We start from the raw sequence: 20,948 nt of genomic DNA on the forward strand, positions 1-20,948 counted from the left end.
GAGAGAAGGTGGAAGCAGGTGACTGCGTGCACAGTGCTTTGGTCTAAATGTGCCCTTTGAGAATAGTTTTCATCTCCTACACTACAGCTGAAATTTGACATTGCACCCAAGCTGCCATGTAGAGTGAACATGAATCATTATCTGTGTCAAGAGCTCCCAATTTTAATGTTGCTTCGTATCTTTCATAGTGACAAATGAGACATATATTCTGCATGGTGCAGCAGTGTGCAGTTTGCATGCTGATGTATATTAATTTACAAAGTGGTTCTGTGGCAAAACAATGCCATATTTTGCTAATGTCAAAACTTGGGACCTTTGGGAAAGAGATATAAAATAGTAGTCTTTACCTTAGAGAAAATAAAGGCATGAGAGGTGAAGCTGTGGAAAAAACTATGATCTCTTTTCTCAGTCCACTGTGCAAGCAGCATGCAAACCACAGAATTTTGTGACTGTTTTCTTTCAAAAGAGATGAAAGATGGAGTGGAAAGCAAAGATGAATTTCATAGTTGCACCCCCAGGGATGGACAATTCTGGCTTCCATAAAGCTAACCATAATTTCACAGAAATGCTTGGAGAATCCTGTTTGGCAGTCATGTGCAATATGAGTGAACCAATGCACAAACTCTTTATCCAAAATAGCAAGACTCATTTTCTTTACCATGACATTTATTCTATTTATGAGAGTAAGAAAATACAAATCTGTAAAACATAAACAGACTCTTTTATTCTTGACTAGAGCTTGCAGTCACACTGTATTGCATGATATACTAAGCTAAGAAAAGAAAAGGGATGAACGGAAAAGGCATACTTTGTAGAAATGGTACTTAATGCTGTGAGGAAGAAATACATCTTCTGTATGTCCATAGACAGCAATGTTTTTCTATGTTCTCATTCACATTGTGTGAATTCATTGCTGTGTTTCAGCTCTGTGAGGATGTTAACATACGGATAAGTTTGGACTGGGATTTGAATGAAGCCATTTACTCTCTGCCTCATTTATAGCTTTTACTGAATCTACTCAACTACATTGTAGCAGTACTTCAGGGAGGGAGTCTCTGTAAGATGATGAGGCAATATAGTAATATATTAGTAGAATAGAAAAACTTCTCAGAATCTGATAAGGGAAACATGGAGTTTGGCTGAAAAATAAACAGTGATGCATTTGAAATGGACATCTTGGACATGGATATGGACTCTGACTTGCAGTGCCTCCCCCTATAAAACTCATTATAAATGATACCTCAATTTTATTACAATATCTGCTAGTAGACATATTGAAAAAGTCAGGATCTCAGTAACCTCAGTTACACCCTTCCAAAGGAGAGCAGCAGAAAAGATAGAGAAATCTGCTCAAAGTATATAATCATGTTGATCAAAATCAGTATTTTACTTGCATCAGTTTTCACTTCCAACTATTACCAATCACCCAGTTAGGGAAAAATGGAAAATTGGAATTCCAGGATAAAAACTGAGAGTCTTGCAAGTCATTCTTAAAAAGATTTCAATAAAAGTTTGTGGAGCAGTGGGGAGAGGATAATCACTTTCAAATGTTAAACATTGATACAGGGCAAACAAAATCAGAAATTTGCTATCATAAGTAAATCCAAGTTATAACAAATATTGGAAGTGGCTGGAATAGAAAAATAGACCTGCGGTTGTGTTCCATATAACTGCATAGAGAAAAGCACTATTGCAAAAATGGGAGGGTAAACATTTAGAAAGAACCCTGAAGCTCTGCTTTTCATCTCTAATTCCTGTGGTAGATAAACACAACATCAATAAGTTCTGGGAAATGTTAAAAGCTGTACTAAGAAGATTGGTCTGCTTTTCAGGAAGCTAACATCAGAACCTTTCAAGATACTTAGCAATTTAGAAGTGGGGGTGGAGGTTTCTTTTTAGCAATAGCAGCTATTGAGACATTTTCTTGACTCATCTTCTGAAAAAAGCTTGAACAGAAGAATGTACAAACTTTGAAAATTATTCAACTCACTTATGAAAAGAAGGATCAATTTCTCAATTATTTTAAAATTGTTTGGAGAGGGAAATGAGTCACATTCAGGTAAAGAGGGAAAATAGATGCTAACATGGAAAGTAAAGGGGAAGATGGGAAAAGCAGACGCGTGCTGCAATACTTACACCCGTAAAGGAAAACTGCGTTAAAACTTCTCATAGCAATACACAGCTGTTCGTCAGAATTATAGATGGCTATGGCAAATGCTAGAGAAGGTGCAATTAAACAGACACATTTTGTCATATGTGGTGGACTTGCTGGAATAGTAGGTATTTGAAAGAAATGGTGCTGAGTAAGAGATACAACAACAGTGAAATTTAACATGAGTTGCAGCAAAATTTGCCATCTCCATGTGGTGACTGCTCACTTTTTTGAAACCTCAAGCAGCTGGGAGAGGAGTGGCTGGAGCGCAGCCCTGCAGAAAGGGATCTGGGGGTGCTGGCTGATGCTAAGCTGAGTATGGCCCTGGCAGCCAAGAGGCCAAACCTTCTGGGGTGCATCAAACACAGTATAACCAGCCAGTCAAAAGAGATATTACCCCACTGCATTTAGCATTGGTGCGGCCTCACCTTGAGCACTGTGTGCAGTTTTGGGCCCCACAATTTAAGAAGGATGTGAAGGTCCCTGAATGTCTCCAGAGGAGGGCAACAAAGCTGGTGAAAGGGCTGCAAGGCATGTCCTGTGAGGAGCGGCTAAGACTTCGGGCTTGTCTAGTTTGGAGAAAAGGAGGCTGAGGGGCGACCGCATTGCTCCCTACAGCTTCCTGAGGAGGGGAAGTGGAGAGGGAGGTGCTAATCTCTTCTCCCTGGTATCCAGTGACAGGATGTGTGGGAATGGTTCAAAGCTGCATCAGTTCAGGCTGGACATTAGAAACAGTTCTTTACTAAAAGGGTGGAACAGGCTTCCTAGAGAGGTGGTCGATGCCCCAAACTTGTCACTGTTTAAAAGGCATTTGGACAATGCCCTTAATAACGTGCTTTAACTTTTGGTCAGCCCTGAAATGGTCAGGCAGTTGGACTAGATGATCATTGTAAGTCCCTTCCAACTGAAACAGTCTATTCTATTCTATTCTATTCTATTCTATTCTATTCTATTCTATTCTATTCTATTCTATTCTATTCAGCTTGTTGTCAGTTTTCTAGTTTTTCATCTTGCTTCTGGAAGCTGTAGTCAATGGGGCAATATAATATATAATACCTCCTGCAGTGACAAATGTGAATTTACATGTGAGATTGTTTTACAATCTAAAATGTCCCCAATACCACACTGTGTGAAGATACAGTTGTTTCAGTTCCAGGTGTTGTGAAGGTGCAGTTGGAAAGTACAGTTTACTATGGGAGACATTGCTATGCTTAACAAAGTCTCCTTTGTTTCTTGCAGCTCTAAAAATGCTGTTTTGTAAATACATCGAGTTACATCCATACAAAAACACACAGAGTACATACACGGAGTTTACAGTGCTGTGATAGCTCTTTTAATCGTTACCACTAGTAATAATATGAAGTACATCCTCATGCAGAGAAATTGGCTTTCCTTTGTTAGACATTAAAATATCTTCACATTGGATCTGGTTTTATTTCTTATTCTGCCTTTTCATAAAAGAAAACAAAACCAAGCCAAAACCAAAGCTGAGCAATATGTAGTTATCAATATCCATAGGGTTTGAATGGATTACTTTTTCTCCTGTCATACATATGGAAAACAAAAAAAACCAAAGATTGTTATAAATAAGTTTTTTTTGTGTTAACTCAGCTGGAACATCTCCGTAAGATTTTGTGGTCTACTCAGTAGCATTTTGTTTCTCATCCTTCATTAGCTGATGACTGCAACCTGTTAGTTTCATCTTTTCTCTATAACAAACAAACATAGTTTATACATAGATTTTTAACATTTTCTTAACACTTAAAGGAAGGGTGTTAACATCACAGTGATGCATTTATATAGTTAACATTTCAAAATAATTAAATACAGTGGTTAAGCTTCAGTTATTAGATGCTATGAATATTCTCTAATAACTAAGAAGGATATTTTCCTTCAGTGTTGCTTATATTCTGGTTTAGTCATAACATTTTACTATTCATTATTCTCTCTCTTAAGTTTCATATATATGTGCTTAACCCACAGTTCTCTCAACCTTTAACTACTTAAGAACTGGTAGCACTTGATTGGTTTCCTCTCTGTTTCAAACCTCTTTTACCTTCTCCATAGCCTAAGATCCTTTCTGTTACTTATACATGTTGTGCTTACATGTTTGCTTGAAAGAACACTAATGATATCAATAATTACATTACTAGGTCTAGATGTTTTATGTTGTTATATTTTTGCAGCTTTTCAAAACTTAATTCTGATTGATAAAATCACTTAACTCTTCAGAATAATTAGTTACATTCACCTCTTTCTTAAGCCTGAAGTGCTTATTTTACATTTACTGTTTTTCTGTCTTCCCTAATTTGAGACTTTCGCTACATCCCTGGACATCTCCAGTCATTCTGCTTTTACAGCAGGTATTTTTACAGCTGGCTATTTATGCTATAGGCTTTTTTCCTGTTTTAAAACTGAGCTTTCATGCCTACTATCTTCTCACGATTTTGTGATTAACCTCTGCAGCAGAATAGCATGCATTAACAACCACTCTTCTCACAGCTCATCTGATTTCTCTTATTTGAATATTCAGCGTCTCCCTCTTTGCCTGCTAAATCTTTAAGTACCTCATTTTCGTCCTACATTCTCTTCATCAAAATGGACCACCTTAATTGCATCAGGTACAGCCTGAATGTGATATTTTAAGTTTTGCATTATATTGACAGATGTGTTAGCATCCAGCAGGATACCAGGGCTCTTTATTTCCCAATCAGCCTTACAATTACAAATTCACTTTAGTTCTTTTTTGCTTTGCTACCCCCTTCTGCTACTTTCAATCATATTGGGGAGTCACACTGGCAAAGGTATCAGTTAATATGAATACTAATTCACACTGTTCACAGTCTTGCACATCTAGATTCTTTATGTGAGTGTTTTGGTCTTACTGCCTCTTTATATTTTGCAGTCTCTTGACCAGGCCTGGAGATGGTTTTTTATTCCCAGTAGGTTTTTTATTCCCCATATATGTGCACAAACACACATATGTACACAGAGCCCACCAATGACAGATCAACCTGAGAGCAGAACAGTGCTTTTACAGGCACCACATACACACTGATAGCACTCACGTAAGCATGAGCAATATAAATGGCCTGGTCCTGCTTTTCCTTGCCAGCGAGTCAGTCTCAAAGCTTGCTAGTAGATTTTATACTCACACACACACTCTCACAAGGTTCTCTCTCTGGTGGCTTTTGTATTCTTCAGCTCCAATCCTGCAAACAAGATGCCAGACACCATGTAGCATCTGCACGTTATTCACTGGGCACCTTGACACAACCATTAATCTTAACCAGTCATGTAACAATCCCAGCTGGCTGGTTAAAATTGCTGTGACACTCTGTATCCACCTATGCTATGGGACACGCTGCATTACTAAATAACTGTGTTAACTGTTGTTACAGCCCCAGACCATCCAGGAATGGTCGGGCTCTCCTTTTCTCCTTTATACACATTCTATTTCCCCCCCTCAAAATGGCAACTCTCACAGCGACACTGGGGTTGCACACAAACACAAACAATCACTCTTAATACACACAGGGGAAGGAATGTTTATCATCATGTATACACTACTTTGGCCTCTTCAGGTAAAAAGGCAGTATGTCACTCAGGGCCCAGATTCTGCTTGGCCACATGGGCCACCTCTCCTTTTGCTTACTTAAGGCATCTTAATACCAGTTAACTCAAGCCTCAAAAATGGAAGCTCCCAGATGAGTCCCCAGCTACCTCATGGGTAACTCTTCCCTCTTTAGATTACAGGCATGAGAAGTAACTGATTTAAGAGCCTAGTGTTTGTTGGTTCAGCAACACACTACTAAAAACCTAATAATTCAATTACCAACAATTAATAAACACATCATTTTTAAATTACAGTTATATAATTTTGCACTCGAGTACACACAACGACACAGCTACTGATTATTAGTCTTCAGTCTTACAAATCACATGCAGCTACTATTGAATTACAATTCTATCACTCTTCTGTCCCCATACCACTTAGTGCTAGGGTGCAACTCTATCCCTCTTTATTCTGTCCTCCTACACCACAGAGCATCCTTGCCCTTGAATTGTTTTAATCACCCTCCTGATTTCCTAGAGAGCCTGTAGCTAGTTACAAGGACTGGTGTTCCACGGGGACCTCTTGCTTACAATCTACCATCATGAAATCAGGGAGACAAGACCCCTTCTTAAGTAATGAAATAATTACCAATTTTAAATAATAAAGGAAAAATTACAGTCTGGGTACTACTCTGGTTTTATAGACACCTAAAGACCACACTGTACATCATAACCTATTCCTGGTGGAATAGTGAAGTTAGAGCTAACTGAGTGTTTCTGTAGCAGTACACTAGTCTGCAGTAACATTTAAAAACGAAGGAAGCAGCAAATAGGAAACTAATGAATAAGGTGCCGGGAAGGAGCTTATTACTGAAAGAGACTCTTTTAGGTCTTGTGGCAGGACATTTGAGAAGTTTAAGGCATTGCTTCCAATTCCACTGATCACCTCTTTTTATAGAGAAATGTAAATCATAAAAATTGCTAGCAACTCTGTCCATGTCCAAAGATGGTCTTTGCACCCTCATTACTGTGCGTTAATTATTTTTCTCCCTTGGCACCCTTGAAGGGAGAAATTTACCTTTATTTTGTGTGCATGGGACTGCGGCAGAAAGAGAACAAGCACTAGTGTTAGGTCACACAGAAAATCTGTACTGAAGCCATGAATTGCACTGATGATCCCAACTCCCAGATCCATTCTTTACTCATGAGATCATACTTCAGCAATAGTAAACTGTACTGTATGGCTTCCTCCCACCAAATTGTATACATTTGTATTTAAAACTCTGTAGTAGATGTGCCAGTTCATTTAAGTGCCTGTTTTTCCCCATATGGATCTAATTTGCATTAGGAAGATAAATGGAAAATTCAAATACTCAGGAAGGCTGATACTAGTTGAGACGCACTACATATTGCATTTCTTTTCCCTCCTCACTAAATCCTTTTTCTGTGGTTGTATCTTCAGACCTTTAAACTCAGAACTTGATGTAGAGAGTTTATTGGTTCCCAGGTAGTGGGCTGAGGCTCAAACCACTGCAGGTTTGTGGCTAAAAGGTGTTAATTGGGTGATGGATGCACAAAAATCAGAACACAACTCAACAGATAAATCAAATTAAAGCAACTCTCCAACTGAATACAGTGGACTTTGGATCACACCCTGTGGGGAGTTAGGAGGTAATACACATTGCAACAAATCTGAAGACCCCTCTGCTTCCCTGATTTTCCTATTCACAGATGTACCAAATGAATTTTCTTTTCCTAATATAGTTGTGTTCTGCCAAACTGCAACTTTCAGTAAAAAAAGTCAGAAATATTAATGATGTCTGAAATGTTGTTGAGAATAATTATTGTTAAAGAGAATAGTAACTTATTCTTAGCAGAAAATATTTGTGTACCCGAGCAATATTTAACTTTAAAACATTTCTGGAGGTTATCCATGAAGATATTTGTTTAAAAAACATCTACCAAGATGGTTTTGGAAGTCAGCAAGACAGGTAATAATATTGCATATGGAGGCCAGAAGTTCACCAGTCTGGGCATGACTAGCTACGTACACTCAGATTATTACAAAACCAATGAATTTTCTTGTTTCCCATTCTGCTGTTATTTTGGAGAGTACTTTCATTTACTTATGCTCCAAAAGAGGCATTTCCTTCCCTTTATCAATTTGGACTGGTACCTAGCTGTTCAGAAACAAGGTGATTGCCTTGTGAAGGGTGGTAAAAACAGAAATTTGGAGACCTAGTCATGCTGACTTGTCCAACTTTCACAGGGAATTCTAACATGAAGGTGAAATAAATCCTGAGGGCAGAGATCGAATGGGAAAGTAGAATGGCTGACTTCTGTTGCTGCCTAAGGCTGAGACATAAACACATCTGTTAAATCATAAAGGGCAATGTTATGGGCAGTTTTGAAATCTTCAGTCATAAGTAAGCAGTGTTGTTTATGCTTTCAGAATACGAAATTGAGAGATCATTTTTCCTGAGAATGAAGTGTGTCCTAGCCAAGAGGAATGCAGGATTGACATGCAGTGGCTACAAGGTAATGTATATAAGCTTCCCTCCCCCCTTCCCCCGCCCCAAGTATTCAAGTGACCTGTTTATTTATTTAGGTTTTTTACATATGTGTAGCTGAAAGCAAAGTCTGTGATGGAAAGAATCAGAACAGATGCAAAAAATGCCACTGCTGATTGCAGATTCCCTTAGTAATGCAAGTCCAGACTCTCTCACAGTGAGTTGGAGTTTGCTTTATGGCACATTCCTACGTCCTGATCCCTGATCTTCCAGATTGGGGAATTGGCTGGAGCACAGCCACGAAGGTGCAAGGAGAGCACACAGCTAGGTCTTATTCCCCTATGGAACTGGAGGCAGGTGAGGCAGGAACCCAGACACAGGAACTTGGAAGTCTTCCCACATCCCTCTGCCTCCGTGTTACCGTGCTCTGGCTGAGCAGCCAGCCAGTTGCACAAGTCACCTCATTGGCCTGATGAGAATTACCTCAATATTAATGAGACTGTGATGTTACCCTAAACAATCATTACTATCAACTCAGGGTTGAATTGTACTAAACCACCAAGTCTGTTTATGAGTCTTATAGTTTATATTAATTTTCTATTTATTACATGATATCAGAAGCCACAGCAAATGTTGAGATTCTATAACAACACCTGCCATTCAGGTAGTTCTTATTTTAAGCTTTACAGTGTGCATTTGCTGCTCTTTGAGCTACACAGTATAATTCTATCACTTAAGCATCAGGAAGAAGGGTACTTCACATACAGTCTGGTGAGTCTTGTTTGAGTAATTCAAAACCAAAAAGAAAAGTATGCAAGAGAAGCAGAGTTCTTTTAAGGAATGTGTTCAAGGTCCAGACATATATCTGTCTATTTACACTGTTATCTACCTGGTTAGACTGATAATTCTTCATTACATGGACTCCTGTTTGCTCAGCTGCTTCCCAGCAAAAATGATTCGGTCCCAAAGCTGAATCTGAAATCAGGTAGAAGAGTAGAGCTTGTAGTGGTGGTACCTCCGTATGTTTTTTTTTTTCCCCATTTACGACTGCTAATCAGAGGGATCACTTTCTTTCTTCTTTTGCTCACTATTAAAAGTTTACACAGTGAAACATTCAACGATCTATTCCTCTAGAGAGATGTTGGCCTAACTTTATTCTCTTTGACTGTACTTAGAGTCAGGACTTAATAATTTTGAAAATATCACCTGATTAGCTGAAGCACAGGAAAAACTCATGAATCAAATAGTATGGGAATTAGTAGGATCTGCTAAGAGATCTTAAATAAGTTTTGCTTGCTACTGTACTTTTGCTAAACATACTAATCACTTGGTGACTGGAGAGGAGGAAGGAAGGTTATACAGGAGGAGCCTATTTATAGGTGACTGTCTAGTAGGTTGTTCAGGAGTACTAAATACAGTGGAAATTAATTCCTTTCCATTGGATACAGTTAAAAGTCAAACAAATACAGAAATTAAGCTGAAGGATGTGTAGTATGCCTGCTGTTTGGACTAGAAAATTGGCAGGAGCACAAATGATTTCTAAACACCAGCACTACATTAAATAAATCTTAAATACATTCTAAACACCAATACTACATTAAATAAACCTGGGGACTATTCCAGGTTACAGTTTCCCCCCTCGTTAGCTGACATTATTAATTTTTATAGTCTAACACTGAAGTTATCACTCCTGTGATTAGGAATTGTATTAGGAGATTCAGGAATCTGATCTCAAGACCCTGGGCTTGGTCACATGTCAAAAGAATGTCATCTGAACTTGACTGGAGAGCTTAAAACTCATTTCTAGTGCATTTACATATACCGCAGTTAATCTTTATAAATGTGATGCATTAATCTCCACTGGATTTTTAAAGTGCCTGTTTTTCATCAGAATAAAAACTCATTAAAATGTAAATGTTTATATATATATCTGTGTGTGTGTGAGAGAGAAATTTAAAAAAGCAACTTCCAGATTTTTTGATTAATGAACATGAATTCTGACTGTATCTACAAGAAATCTATATCAAAGAGACTTTGAAGTATTAACTAGAAAACAGTCTAGATAGATAGTCCCCAAAGAGCATGTGCTTTAATACTGGATTAATCATGTTGGCAGTAAACACAAAAACTGCATTTACTGTGTTTTAATCTAATTTAATCTTTAATGTATAAATTAACTGCACTTCTGAAGCCTTAACAGACTATGCAGTATTTAAGTGTTATAAGGGTGTATTGCTTTATAACCTCATTGAAACTGGGTGGTCAGCTGACTTGCAGCCTCTTCCATTGCCATCAGATATTGAGTGTGTTTTCTTCTCATGCCAGGTGATCCATTGCAGTGGCTATTTGAAGATACGGCAGTATATGCTAGATATGTCTTTGTATGATTCCTGTTACCAAATCGTTGGACTGGTGGCTGTAGGTCAATCTTTACCTCCCAGTGCAATCACTGAGATCAAACTTCACAGTAACATGTTTATGTTCAGAGCAAGTTTGGACTTAAAATTAATATTCCTAGATTCCAGGTAAGCAGCTATTTCATTTCTAGCATAAAGTGTTTTCAAAGTCAACTGTTATGATAAGCTATAGTGGTTTCCAAACAGATCAAAATTATCCATGAAAAAATAAAGCAGTCCAAAATAGATCTGGAGCACAAAGACCATGTGGGTCTTCAAAGCCCTTCAGGTAGCTGGATAGACCATATTTTGTCTTGAATGCCAACATATAAAAGCCTGTACAATTTAACCTATAGTTACCGACAGTTTCAGAGAGTCAGCTAAAGCCTTCTTGCTGTGAGTAATTGGCAGATGATCAGTAATACATTTTTACCTTAAAGGACATAAATTTTAACATACAAAGCTAGTGAAAGGAATAAGGATGCACCATCATCCATAATTAAAAAAAAAAACACAACTGAAACACTGAGGTCAAATGACTTGCTGGGGTCATCCAGAAAGCTTTTGACAGAGTAGTAAGAAAACATAGTCTTCTGCACTTTAGTGTAATGCCTTAACAATGAAACCAACCCTACTAACAGGATTGTTAGCATGAAAACAAATTCAATTGGTTACTACCTGGAAACACAGCCTTCTTAAACAAAACTTGGGAAAACAGTTATTGATGAGGAAAGATAACCCTGCCTCCACTCTCAGCTGATACAGCTCACATACCAGCTAAGAACAGAAGAGCACAAAACCAGAACTGAGGGAGTTGTGAAATGATTCTTTCCTCTCTTTTTGAAACATGGTATCTTTTAGTATAAAATGATACTTTGTACAGTGCAGTCCAAGATACCTTGAGGGGAAAAGGCCAATTCCCAGACAATATAACAGAATTGACTATTGACAAGATGATCATTCTTCAAAAATCCCTGCATGTGGAGCAGTATGTCACATATACCCTCTCATTTCCCTGGCATGCTGGATTTGCCAGAAGCAGAAATGATATTCATGTGTAGCAGTGAAAAAGAGCCTGTATCCAAGAAAGTGGGGAAGTTTTGCATGGCAGGTCAACCATGCAAGAACATGCTCTTTCGCCATGCTAAGTCAATGAGATAGTGGGCCATCAGCTGCTAAAATACAAAGAACTAGTTGTTTCTGGAATCCTTCCCCTTTTTTTTTTGGCATGCTTTACTTAATGTAACAGCTACAAAGAAGCACAAGGAGTTTTAGCAACATGTCTTTGCATGTGGAAAAAAGGAAATTATGTGCCTGAGAGGAACTGCCTGGAGACATAAGTGTCTTCAAAGGAGACAGTATAACCAGAGGTGTTGACAGGAGCACGGATAGAACCAGTACTGTTGCATAGCTGTGTTTACCAAAAAGCAGGTGGGTGTTGTCCACACACAGGACAATCAGGGGTATTAAGCATTACCAAAGCCCTTTACTCTCCCAGCTGAGCAAACCCAATTATATTTGCTCAGAGCAGGGACATATTAGGAATAAGACAGAACTGTTTTCAGGCTTGCTTCTGGTATCCATACAAGGAAAAGTGTTGCTAGACCTTTAGAGGTAACAGTCACAGCAGACAGGCCAGTATGAAAGCCATAGGAAGCAGTTAAATAAGCCTTTCTAGACACTTGATACAATGTAAAACATCCAAGAGTTCATTTATCAAGGTCGCTGGGAAAAGAAGACAGTTACTTCCCTCCAAAGTGATCTGCTGCTTCTGATTTTTGTGGTGCAGCCTATGCATTCATCGCTACATGGTTTACAAAGGCTTTAAAGAACTCGAGGACAGAACCGATCACTGGGGCAAGATCTGTTTCATTCTGTGTGCCCTGTCACATGCGAAGAACAATCTTCAGAGCCCAGGCTCCCTACAGTGGCTTATTGAGGGGTTGGCTTTGTATTAAGGAAGTCAAGCAGCTGAATTAATGTCCAGATTCAAACTTGTCAAAAGTTTGGGTGTCCTCGTAACCGTTAATGATGTTTTTTTGGCCCATGGGAAGACCAGCTTCAAAGTGAGGCTACATCTCCAGAAAAATTAACACCTGGCTTAGGTTTGTGGCATTTTGGTTGTTTTTTGATTAGCTGTTTCTGTACTCACCAATTAAGTGAGCAGGATGAAACTGCCACCCTAGTCTTAATTGCGCTGAAGTCAGAAGGAGCACTGAAACCTGAACGGGATCTTTCACCAGTATTTCACCATGCTGATAGGCTTAAGTGAGAATTTGGGCCCCTAGACTTGTAAGCAGGGACAGCGCACACTGCAAAGGAGAAACACAAGCATATATTCACATATCCTCCTGCAGAAAAAGAGCACATGTGCTCACTCCGTGCTGGCAGTCCCTGACTGAGGCAAAGGCATGCTGCATGAGTTTCCCAGATCAAGGCATAGCTAGGGGAGGTATGGATGTATTTGTACTCTATTTATAATAAATCAGACAGCAAAGGCATTTTTGTTGTTGTTGTTTTTCTGATCTCCTTCAGAAGAATCCCACCCCCCAATGCTCTCTCTCAAGTAGAATATAAAATCCCCAGTCTCTGTGGGGTCCACATGATTGCTTAGCATTAGGTTAAGAGTAAAGAAGATGCATAATAGTTACAAAACAACAAAAAAAAAGTAATAAAAAACCAAAGTTTACATTATCTGCAACTCCCCAATGACACAGGTTGCTTGAGACCCCTGTATTAATTTCTGTAGATACTACTGTGTTATTCTCTGATACAGTTTATCCTCATTAGTGTTTAAGTTCATACCAGAAGCACTCTTTTGAAGTGAATGTCCTGACCGTCCCCATTCATTGCACTGCAGTTCATGTCATGAAAAGGCCTTAGGCATGTGAACTGGATTCCTTCTGGATGAATCTAAACTGGAAGGCAACCTCCAAGAGCATGTCTAAGGCAACCCAACAATTATAAAGCTTTCAGTCCTCAGGCCTAGACTAGAGCTAGTCCCAAGTAAAAGTCCTGAAATTAAAATACGCAGATGCATCTGCTGCTGCAGAAGTAGATCCTCAGCAGTAACAATTTTACTTTACAGATTGCCTGCTAATGGACTGTGTTGCTTGTTAATGTAGACATGCCTTTGTATGGTTCTGCCTTTTTAGGTGAAGAAAGCCCAGGACAGCATAAAACACCCCCAGCAACACTAGGTAAAAAGGCCACATTATGACACAATGTACTTTAAGGATTTTTGTTCTCAAGCAACAGTGCTAAATAAACAAAAGTCCATTCTGAACCATGAAGTTTGACTCTTCAGGTCTGACCCAGTGTAAGTGTGACTAGTGTAGCCTGGTTCTTTAACATCTGCAGAGATGCTGCTGTTTCAAATTTGTTCCATTATTCCACTTCTCATCATGTGAAGATGTTTTTCTGAAGTCTATCTTCAGCCTTCCTTTTCTTAGCTTGTGATCTTCATAGCTCTTTGTCTTTCCACATTCTCAGCTGGAATAAGCTTCTGCTTCCTTCTCCTGTTAGGCGTTAGCCTGAATTTATTTATAGACCATGATCACAGCTTCTAAGACTGACATACATGCTACACTTGTATGTTTGCAAAAGCAAAAGAAAATGTGTCAGCAGTCCACAAGAGTAGTTTTATTTTTTCGTGAATGGCTCCTCAACTGGATCTTTGTGCAAAGGATCATGCATGGCAGTGGCAAAAGCCCAAAGTGGAAATAAGTAAAACAACTCTTTTTCCTCCCTGTGTGTAAGGCTGGCCACGGAATAGCTGCATCTTGCTTTGGCTGGGTTGAGAGGGTTTATTTTCTTATAAAGATGAGGATTCTGTTTCCAAAACCAACATTTTGTCCTGCAGCTTTTAGGCACCTGATTTGTTGGTACAATCAAATATTAGGTTAATGAAACTGAATACTCCTAGAGATTTTGCTTATTATGGAATCTTCCTTTTCCAGGGTGACTGAATTAACTGGATATGAGCCCCAAGATCTGATAGAAAAAACCCTCTACCACCATGTTCATGGCTGTGATGTGTTCCATTTACGATATGCTCATCATCTGCGTAAGTAAAAAGAATGCTAGACTGAAATTTATTAAGTAGAGTGAGAAGTTTTATAGACAACAGGTGCTACGCTGGAAAGTAGAGAAAGCTTTCCAAATCTTGACTGGAGCTAGATTTTCAAAAGTGCTTGGCTATACTCAATAGGCTGTGCTTCTGAAAAAAAAAAAAACACAACAACATATCTGGCCACTTTTATCTTTCTACTTAAAGGATCTAGGCTCTTTTGAAAATTTGAACTTGATTCTGGGTGGTGAACTCTTGAAGGAAAAAAAAAAACCAAAAGAGCACGTGAGTGAGTGAGAGGGGAAAATCTGAACTTTACTAGCCTCTGTTGTTAAAAGAAAAATTACGCAACAGCTCCCCATTCCTCTGAAATATGTTAGTAATAATCATCCCATGTTTGAAGTGAATGCAAACCCAAAAAATCCTTAGATTAATATTCATTAATAGCATGCGGATGAGGTTTGGAGAATGGAGTGTCAGGAAAAAAAATTACACATTTAATAATTCCCCATCTGCCAACAGAGACACTAATCATATCTTCAAACATCTGGATTTGGGAAGTAGTTCATTCAGTAGCACATTAATTTGAGAAGCAAATTGAGGGAATAGCTGAACTCTGGCTTTGGCTCAGTCTGCCGCAACCCATACGATGCAAATATGACATTCAAAAGCCAATGTCAGTGAATTTTTTTCCAGATTGCTCCTGTGGGCTGAAAGCAGCCAGAGTCAATCCTTCTCCTAGGCTTCCTGAAGGAGAAAGTAGTCAGTTCTTCACCTTAATATGTGCTGTTCATGAGGATCTGGAATACAAAGGAGGATGTAACTGTATTTGGCAAGTCAGTGCTGAAATTCCAAGTGTCAAATTCTGTTGATGGCAGTGTGTGCTACACCTGGCAAAGCAGAAACTGATCTTTACAGCAAGTTCATATTTACCAAAACACCACTGAATACTCTGGGCCATTGCAAACTGAAAACTAGAATGACCAGGATACATGGTAATGTCCTGTTGGGGGCATCCTCTCTGTAGGGTTAACATATGCATCTGGATGTGACTGTTGATCTGTACAAAGTATCACTCATGATTTTCACAAGACTATTTGAAATACCTGTGTCAACTACAGTAGAGATGATTCCATTATAGCCACAATCATGTCTGGAAAACAGTTTTCCATTTTAGAGCAGAGTGATGGATAATTCTGTGTGCGCAGTAGAAGACATGTACTTTGGCTGCCAGTTTGATCTACGTATACTTTTAAATGAGTTAAATGTATGAGTTTTAAATAAAGAGACCCATCATGTTTACTGAATTAACACCCCCCCACACCTCCTCCCACAAGAAGAAAAAAAAAAACCTCAACCAAACAGAATAACTAAAAGCAGTTCTCTAGATACTGTATCTGAATTGCAAAGATAAATTATTATAAAGTTTAAAAACAGAAGAAAAATGTGAGACATAAGCATAGAAATTTATGGAAGTTTCAAAGCAAATAAACGCCAAGAAGCAAAAAATAATGGCAAATGCTTGGGCAACAGTGGGAACAGTGCAGAATCATGGTCAGAATACCAAGTAATAGAAATTATTAAAACAGATGTAAAGTGTACAAACGTCCTCTGGGGAGCACTGTTATAACTCCCCCACCATCCATCAGTAAATGTCTTAGGAACATGAACAGTAAAAGGTTGGCAAGTTTGACATACCATTCTATAAAGCAATTTGATGATTAAGTGTCATCTGATGAAGAAATCTGGAGAGAAACACCTTACACCTAATAAGGGTATTAAGAAAAAAAAAGAAAAGAAAAAAAAAAAGGCAACCCTAAACTAAGGTAACCAATTGCTTTTGCAAAGAGGAAAAAAAATTCCCAAACTGAAGACCTAAACTAACTGAACTTTAAGGCAGGCAGCACAGAGAACAAAACAAAGGGAACAGTGAGGGGAACAAGTTAGAAGGGATATAACAAGAACATCAGACTATGAGGAAAATGTAAATGTGAATATTTGCCTAAGGTGTGCTGGCAGCAAACAGTGTTTCCTGTTTTAAAAATTTGATTAGCTTCCAGCTATATGAAAAAGCTTCTGGCGTTTGAACTAGTGTTATTTATTTCTATAGCACCATCAATATACACAGTGTTTGCTCTGCAACTGGGGAAATGTGGCCACAAAAATAATGAGTCCCTGCCTAAGGACCTTGCATTCTAAAAGATGGATAGAGAAGCTATTCCAGTACAGACAAAATATTCCTCTGTTCCACTATAGACAAAATATTTTTCTGGCCTCAGAGAAATCACTTCATTTGTACCATCCCCTCTCCGTGAGGAAGATTTTGTGCATCCCACATGCTGTAACATCATTGCTCTTTCCACATAAACTTTTACAAGAGTCACATCTCTGTGCCTTGGCCAGGCAAGGCCCAGCCCCAGCCCCAGCTGATGTCATCACTAAACTGTTCTGTTGCTTCCTGGAAGTCAACCTATGTATTTATAGAACCTATCTTATAGCAGAGCACAGTTTACGCTCTGTCTGTGGCATTGAGTCTACTTTTGCTCCCCCAGCAATCAAGCCTTCCAGCAGAGCTGTGCTAGTTTTAAGAGGGCAAAAGAACTGTAGGGTCTACTAGGGCAGCATCCACTGACCACGCTGCTCGAGGGCTGGACTGACGACATGCCAGGTTGTGTGCGCCAGGGAAGCTAAAACAATAACTGCTGCAAGTGAGGAACCAAGAAGTCCATTTCTCTTAGTGGTATCCTTAAGTGCAGGCTAGGAACTCCCAGCCACATGACTGTGAGCCTGCTGGAGCCTTTTAAAATAGCCATCTATGACAGACCAGAAGGACCAGCCCTGCCAGCCCAATGCCTTTTTCAGCTTGCCTGCTAAACCAGGAGGGAACCACAACAGCGGAACACCCAGTTACAAATGGCACATCCAAGAGCCAAGGCTAAAGCCACTGAATCCTCCCCGTTTGATTGCAGCAGAGGCCACCAAGAAGTCTGAGCCTGCACAGATTGTCTTGGTAGTGGATTTACCTCACTCCCATTTCTGAGGTTTCTCAATCAGCATCAAACAGGGTAATTTAACACAGAGCCAAATGGAAATTGACCTCATTTACTGCATCAGAAGCACAGCTATTGTCCCCTAGCCAAGGTCAGACTTTCCCCAGATTGCTAAAAATGCAGGAGACACGGAGTCCTCCCCTGTCCCAGGAGAAATATTGGTTTATCCATATAATTAGGAAGAAAAGCTGAACACTGTAGTCCTCAGTGGTTTTCACATCTTTTAAAATACTGTCTTAACTGGAGAGCTAAAACAGGGATTTCAAAAAAATCAGTGACAGAAAGTCAAAACTAGTCCCAAAGCACATGGAAGAACTTTGTTACAGCTAATGATCCATTACAGCATTAATTTCTGTTTTGGAAGACTGAGTAGCAAGGCATTTTGAATTCAGGGAAAACCTGACCATCAAACTAGCACGAAAGCTTAGTTCTGAAAAGCCTAGACCACATTACAAAAAATACCTGTTAGATGATCTAGGCCAAAACGTAAGCAGCATTTCCTAGAACTGGACCATTTGGCTTATAGAACACCAAGAAACATAGTGATTCCATGGCACATAGCTGATTATTAACAAATAGTTTTACAACAGACTTATTTGGCATTGTTACACTGAATCTCTGAGTAGCAGCTACAAGACCTTTACCTTGGAGTGATATGTTGCACTTAAAGAGTACACATGCCTTTATATTTTGTAGATGTGTTTACACACATATTCCTCATGATTTTCTTAAATATCTGTATATATGCACACTTCCACCCTATAGAGAGTTCTATGTAGAAATGTAGGCACGAAAAAGGACACCGGCAAGTATGAGGCAAAAAGCTGGTATCTAAGAGAGACTTCAAACTCTAAATAGTAGTAGCTGGGTGTCAGCGGGGATGGGTTTTTGAATGTCCTGCAAGATGTTGTTGTTTATCTTGTTGCTTTCTGAACAAATGAATACCATATCCTGTAATGGAAGGAGAACTGACACTTCCAGAAAGACCTGTCTATAGTCAATTTGTAAGAAGAGCCTGATTTTCTCAGGGAGATGAACTGGATTTGAAGAAAAGCTTAAACATGTTGTGACATGCGCAGACGGATAGGAGAGTAAGCAGTCCAGAGACATGACCTATATGCTACGGACTTAGAGGACCTTTTAGGGAGAAAAAGAACTCTTGCTTTTCTGTTTCTGTCAGTCTTACATTGGGCTATTCACATTATTCAGATCTCTGATTACTATTGAAATTACAAACCCCCACTCTCCCAAGCAACAATTGAACAAAAAAAAGCCAACCCCAGCAATGACTGACAGCCATATAGTTAATCACCAAACAGTAAACAAACCCCCAAAGTTTATGCACTCTTTAGTTCCCAATTTAACATTGGATGCCCTCCTTGTCAGAAAAATCTTCTATGAATACTAATTATAAGGCCATATATTTTCATTTCAAGTGGTCATCTGCTCTGCTGGAGTTGGCTGAAAGAGAAAGCTGTTGGTTGATTTCCTTATCATGTATCTCCTTCTGCACCAAGCATGTACAATGAAAGAACAAAGTTACAATGAGCTTTGCTACTAAGTTCAGTCTAGTACAAGCCCTACATTTGCAAGCAGTAATTCCATTTCTTAATCATGTATTATATAAACGAATTGCTGCTATGGATCACTTTTTTTGGACATAGTTTGTGTAGCAAGCTCAGTCCCTTACCTCCTAATTTAAAATAAATAACTGATTGTATAGAAGAGTAAGAAGAGTTTCCTAGCGGAATCCTCCAGGGTCACACAAGAAAAGAACCACCTTCGAAGGCTGGGCATTATCTTCTAGTGAATCATTAGATAAATGCCTGGCACTGAACCAGAAATATTTGTGGCTAGATTGACTATTTAGAGATGCTGCACAACTCCTATTATAGCATAGCCTTATGCCAAAACTTCTTTGTTCGCAGAGAATCCAAACTGGTGTATAGTGAAATCTATCAGATAACAGTTTCACCTCTCTGGCCTTGTTTTTATTTGTGTGCTTAAGAACTAAACAGCATTTTACTTTTCCCCTTTTAAATCAACCTTCAAAATGTAGAGCTTGCAGAGGAAAAAGCACCATAGCATAAAATACATTGCAAAGTACACAATAATCTATCAAGCTATGAGTGACAAAAGTGCTTCCAAATATACCGGAAAAATTCAAGCTAGTTGTGCCTGCTTCAAAATATTTTTGCTGCCTTGAACTTTTCTTTTTCAGTTAGAAGATTAAAAACAGTAAGTGTTTTTGCAGAATGTAAGCATAAGAGAGCAGGGTGAACTAGAAAAGAAGGAAGACACACCTTAACAGTTTGCAACATACTATTTGTAAACAACAATGTGACCTTGTGAAACTATGTAAAGGGGCAGAACAGATACCTTTGCAGGGGAGCAATTTAAAGTTTGGTGGGAGGAGGAGGTTTAAGGGAGGGGGAGGAGGGAGAAAAGTCCCTGCCTTGCAAATAAATCTCTCCAGGAAGTGGTTACAAGTCCAAGCAATGTGAAATGCTTTTTTGTATTTTATTCACAGTGTTGGTGAAAGGCCAAGTCACAACCAAATACTATCGACTACTGTCCAAGCATGGAGGCTGGGTTTGGGTACAGAGCTACGCTACTATTGTGCATAACAGCCGTTCATCACGGCCTCACTGCATAGTGAGTGTCAATTATGTCCTTACGTAAGTCAAAATACTTTGTACCATTATGTGTTATCAGTAATTGATTCATTTTGCGTGTTATCAGTAATTGATTCATTACTAATTAAATCCTTTAAGTTTGCTTTACTTGTGTCTTCCAGTATCATTCTGTGCTTGCACGTTACAGCCACTTTTCTCTTCTCATATCCTCCCTCTTTTACTTACATGGAGCTAAAAAGAGCTAGTACTCCCGATGATTACCTCATACACCATGCGCTTGACTGTAATACCACTTGTAGCCATTCGCGTTAGACCTGGACCCCAGTTCCGTAATTAGCGGAATCAGAACTGCCCTGGGGCTGTCCAGACACAGTGAAAGCTACTGCTACCCAGCAGAGATCACAGTGTCAGTTTGCGAGACGGAGACATGGTAGGAAGCATTACTCCTTTCAGGGACAGGTGAATCACCGAGGATTCCCTCACTTGCCTTGGGTTGCGCAGATACTCAGGGCACAATGGCAAGTAGCTCCCACCAAGCTGGTGAGCGTACAGCAGTTTGGACCTGCAGTCTATGAATTCT

The 20,948-nt window shown here is 39.2% G+C and overlaps 1 protein-coding gene across 1 annotated transcript in view; it reads left to right on the top strand.

Annotated features, from left to right (window-relative positions):
• Nucleotides 1-20,948, top strand: part of SIM2 (SIM bHLH transcription factor 2) — a 66,894-nt gene that overhangs the window by 29,182 nt on the left and 16,764 nt on the right. Inside the window, exons 5-8 of the mRNA XM_075172432.1 lie at nucleotides 8,160-8,245; nucleotides 10,543-10,742; nucleotides 14,573-14,679; nucleotides 20,263-20,410. Of these exons, the coding sequence (XP_075028533.1) occupies nucleotides 8,160-8,245; nucleotides 10,543-10,742; nucleotides 14,573-14,679; nucleotides 20,263-20,410 (541 nt within the window). The remainder of the gene's footprint in view (nucleotides 1-8,159; nucleotides 8,246-10,542; nucleotides 10,743-14,572; nucleotides 14,680-20,262; nucleotides 20,411-20,948) is intronic.

The sequence above is a fragment of the Calonectris borealis genome, chromosome 1 (genome assembly GCF_964195595.1).
Source record: "Calonectris borealis chromosome 1, bCalBor7.hap1.2, whole genome shotgun sequence".
In the NCBI taxonomy this organism is placed as follows: Eukaryota; Metazoa; Chordata; class Aves; order Procellariiformes; family Procellariidae; genus Calonectris; species Calonectris borealis.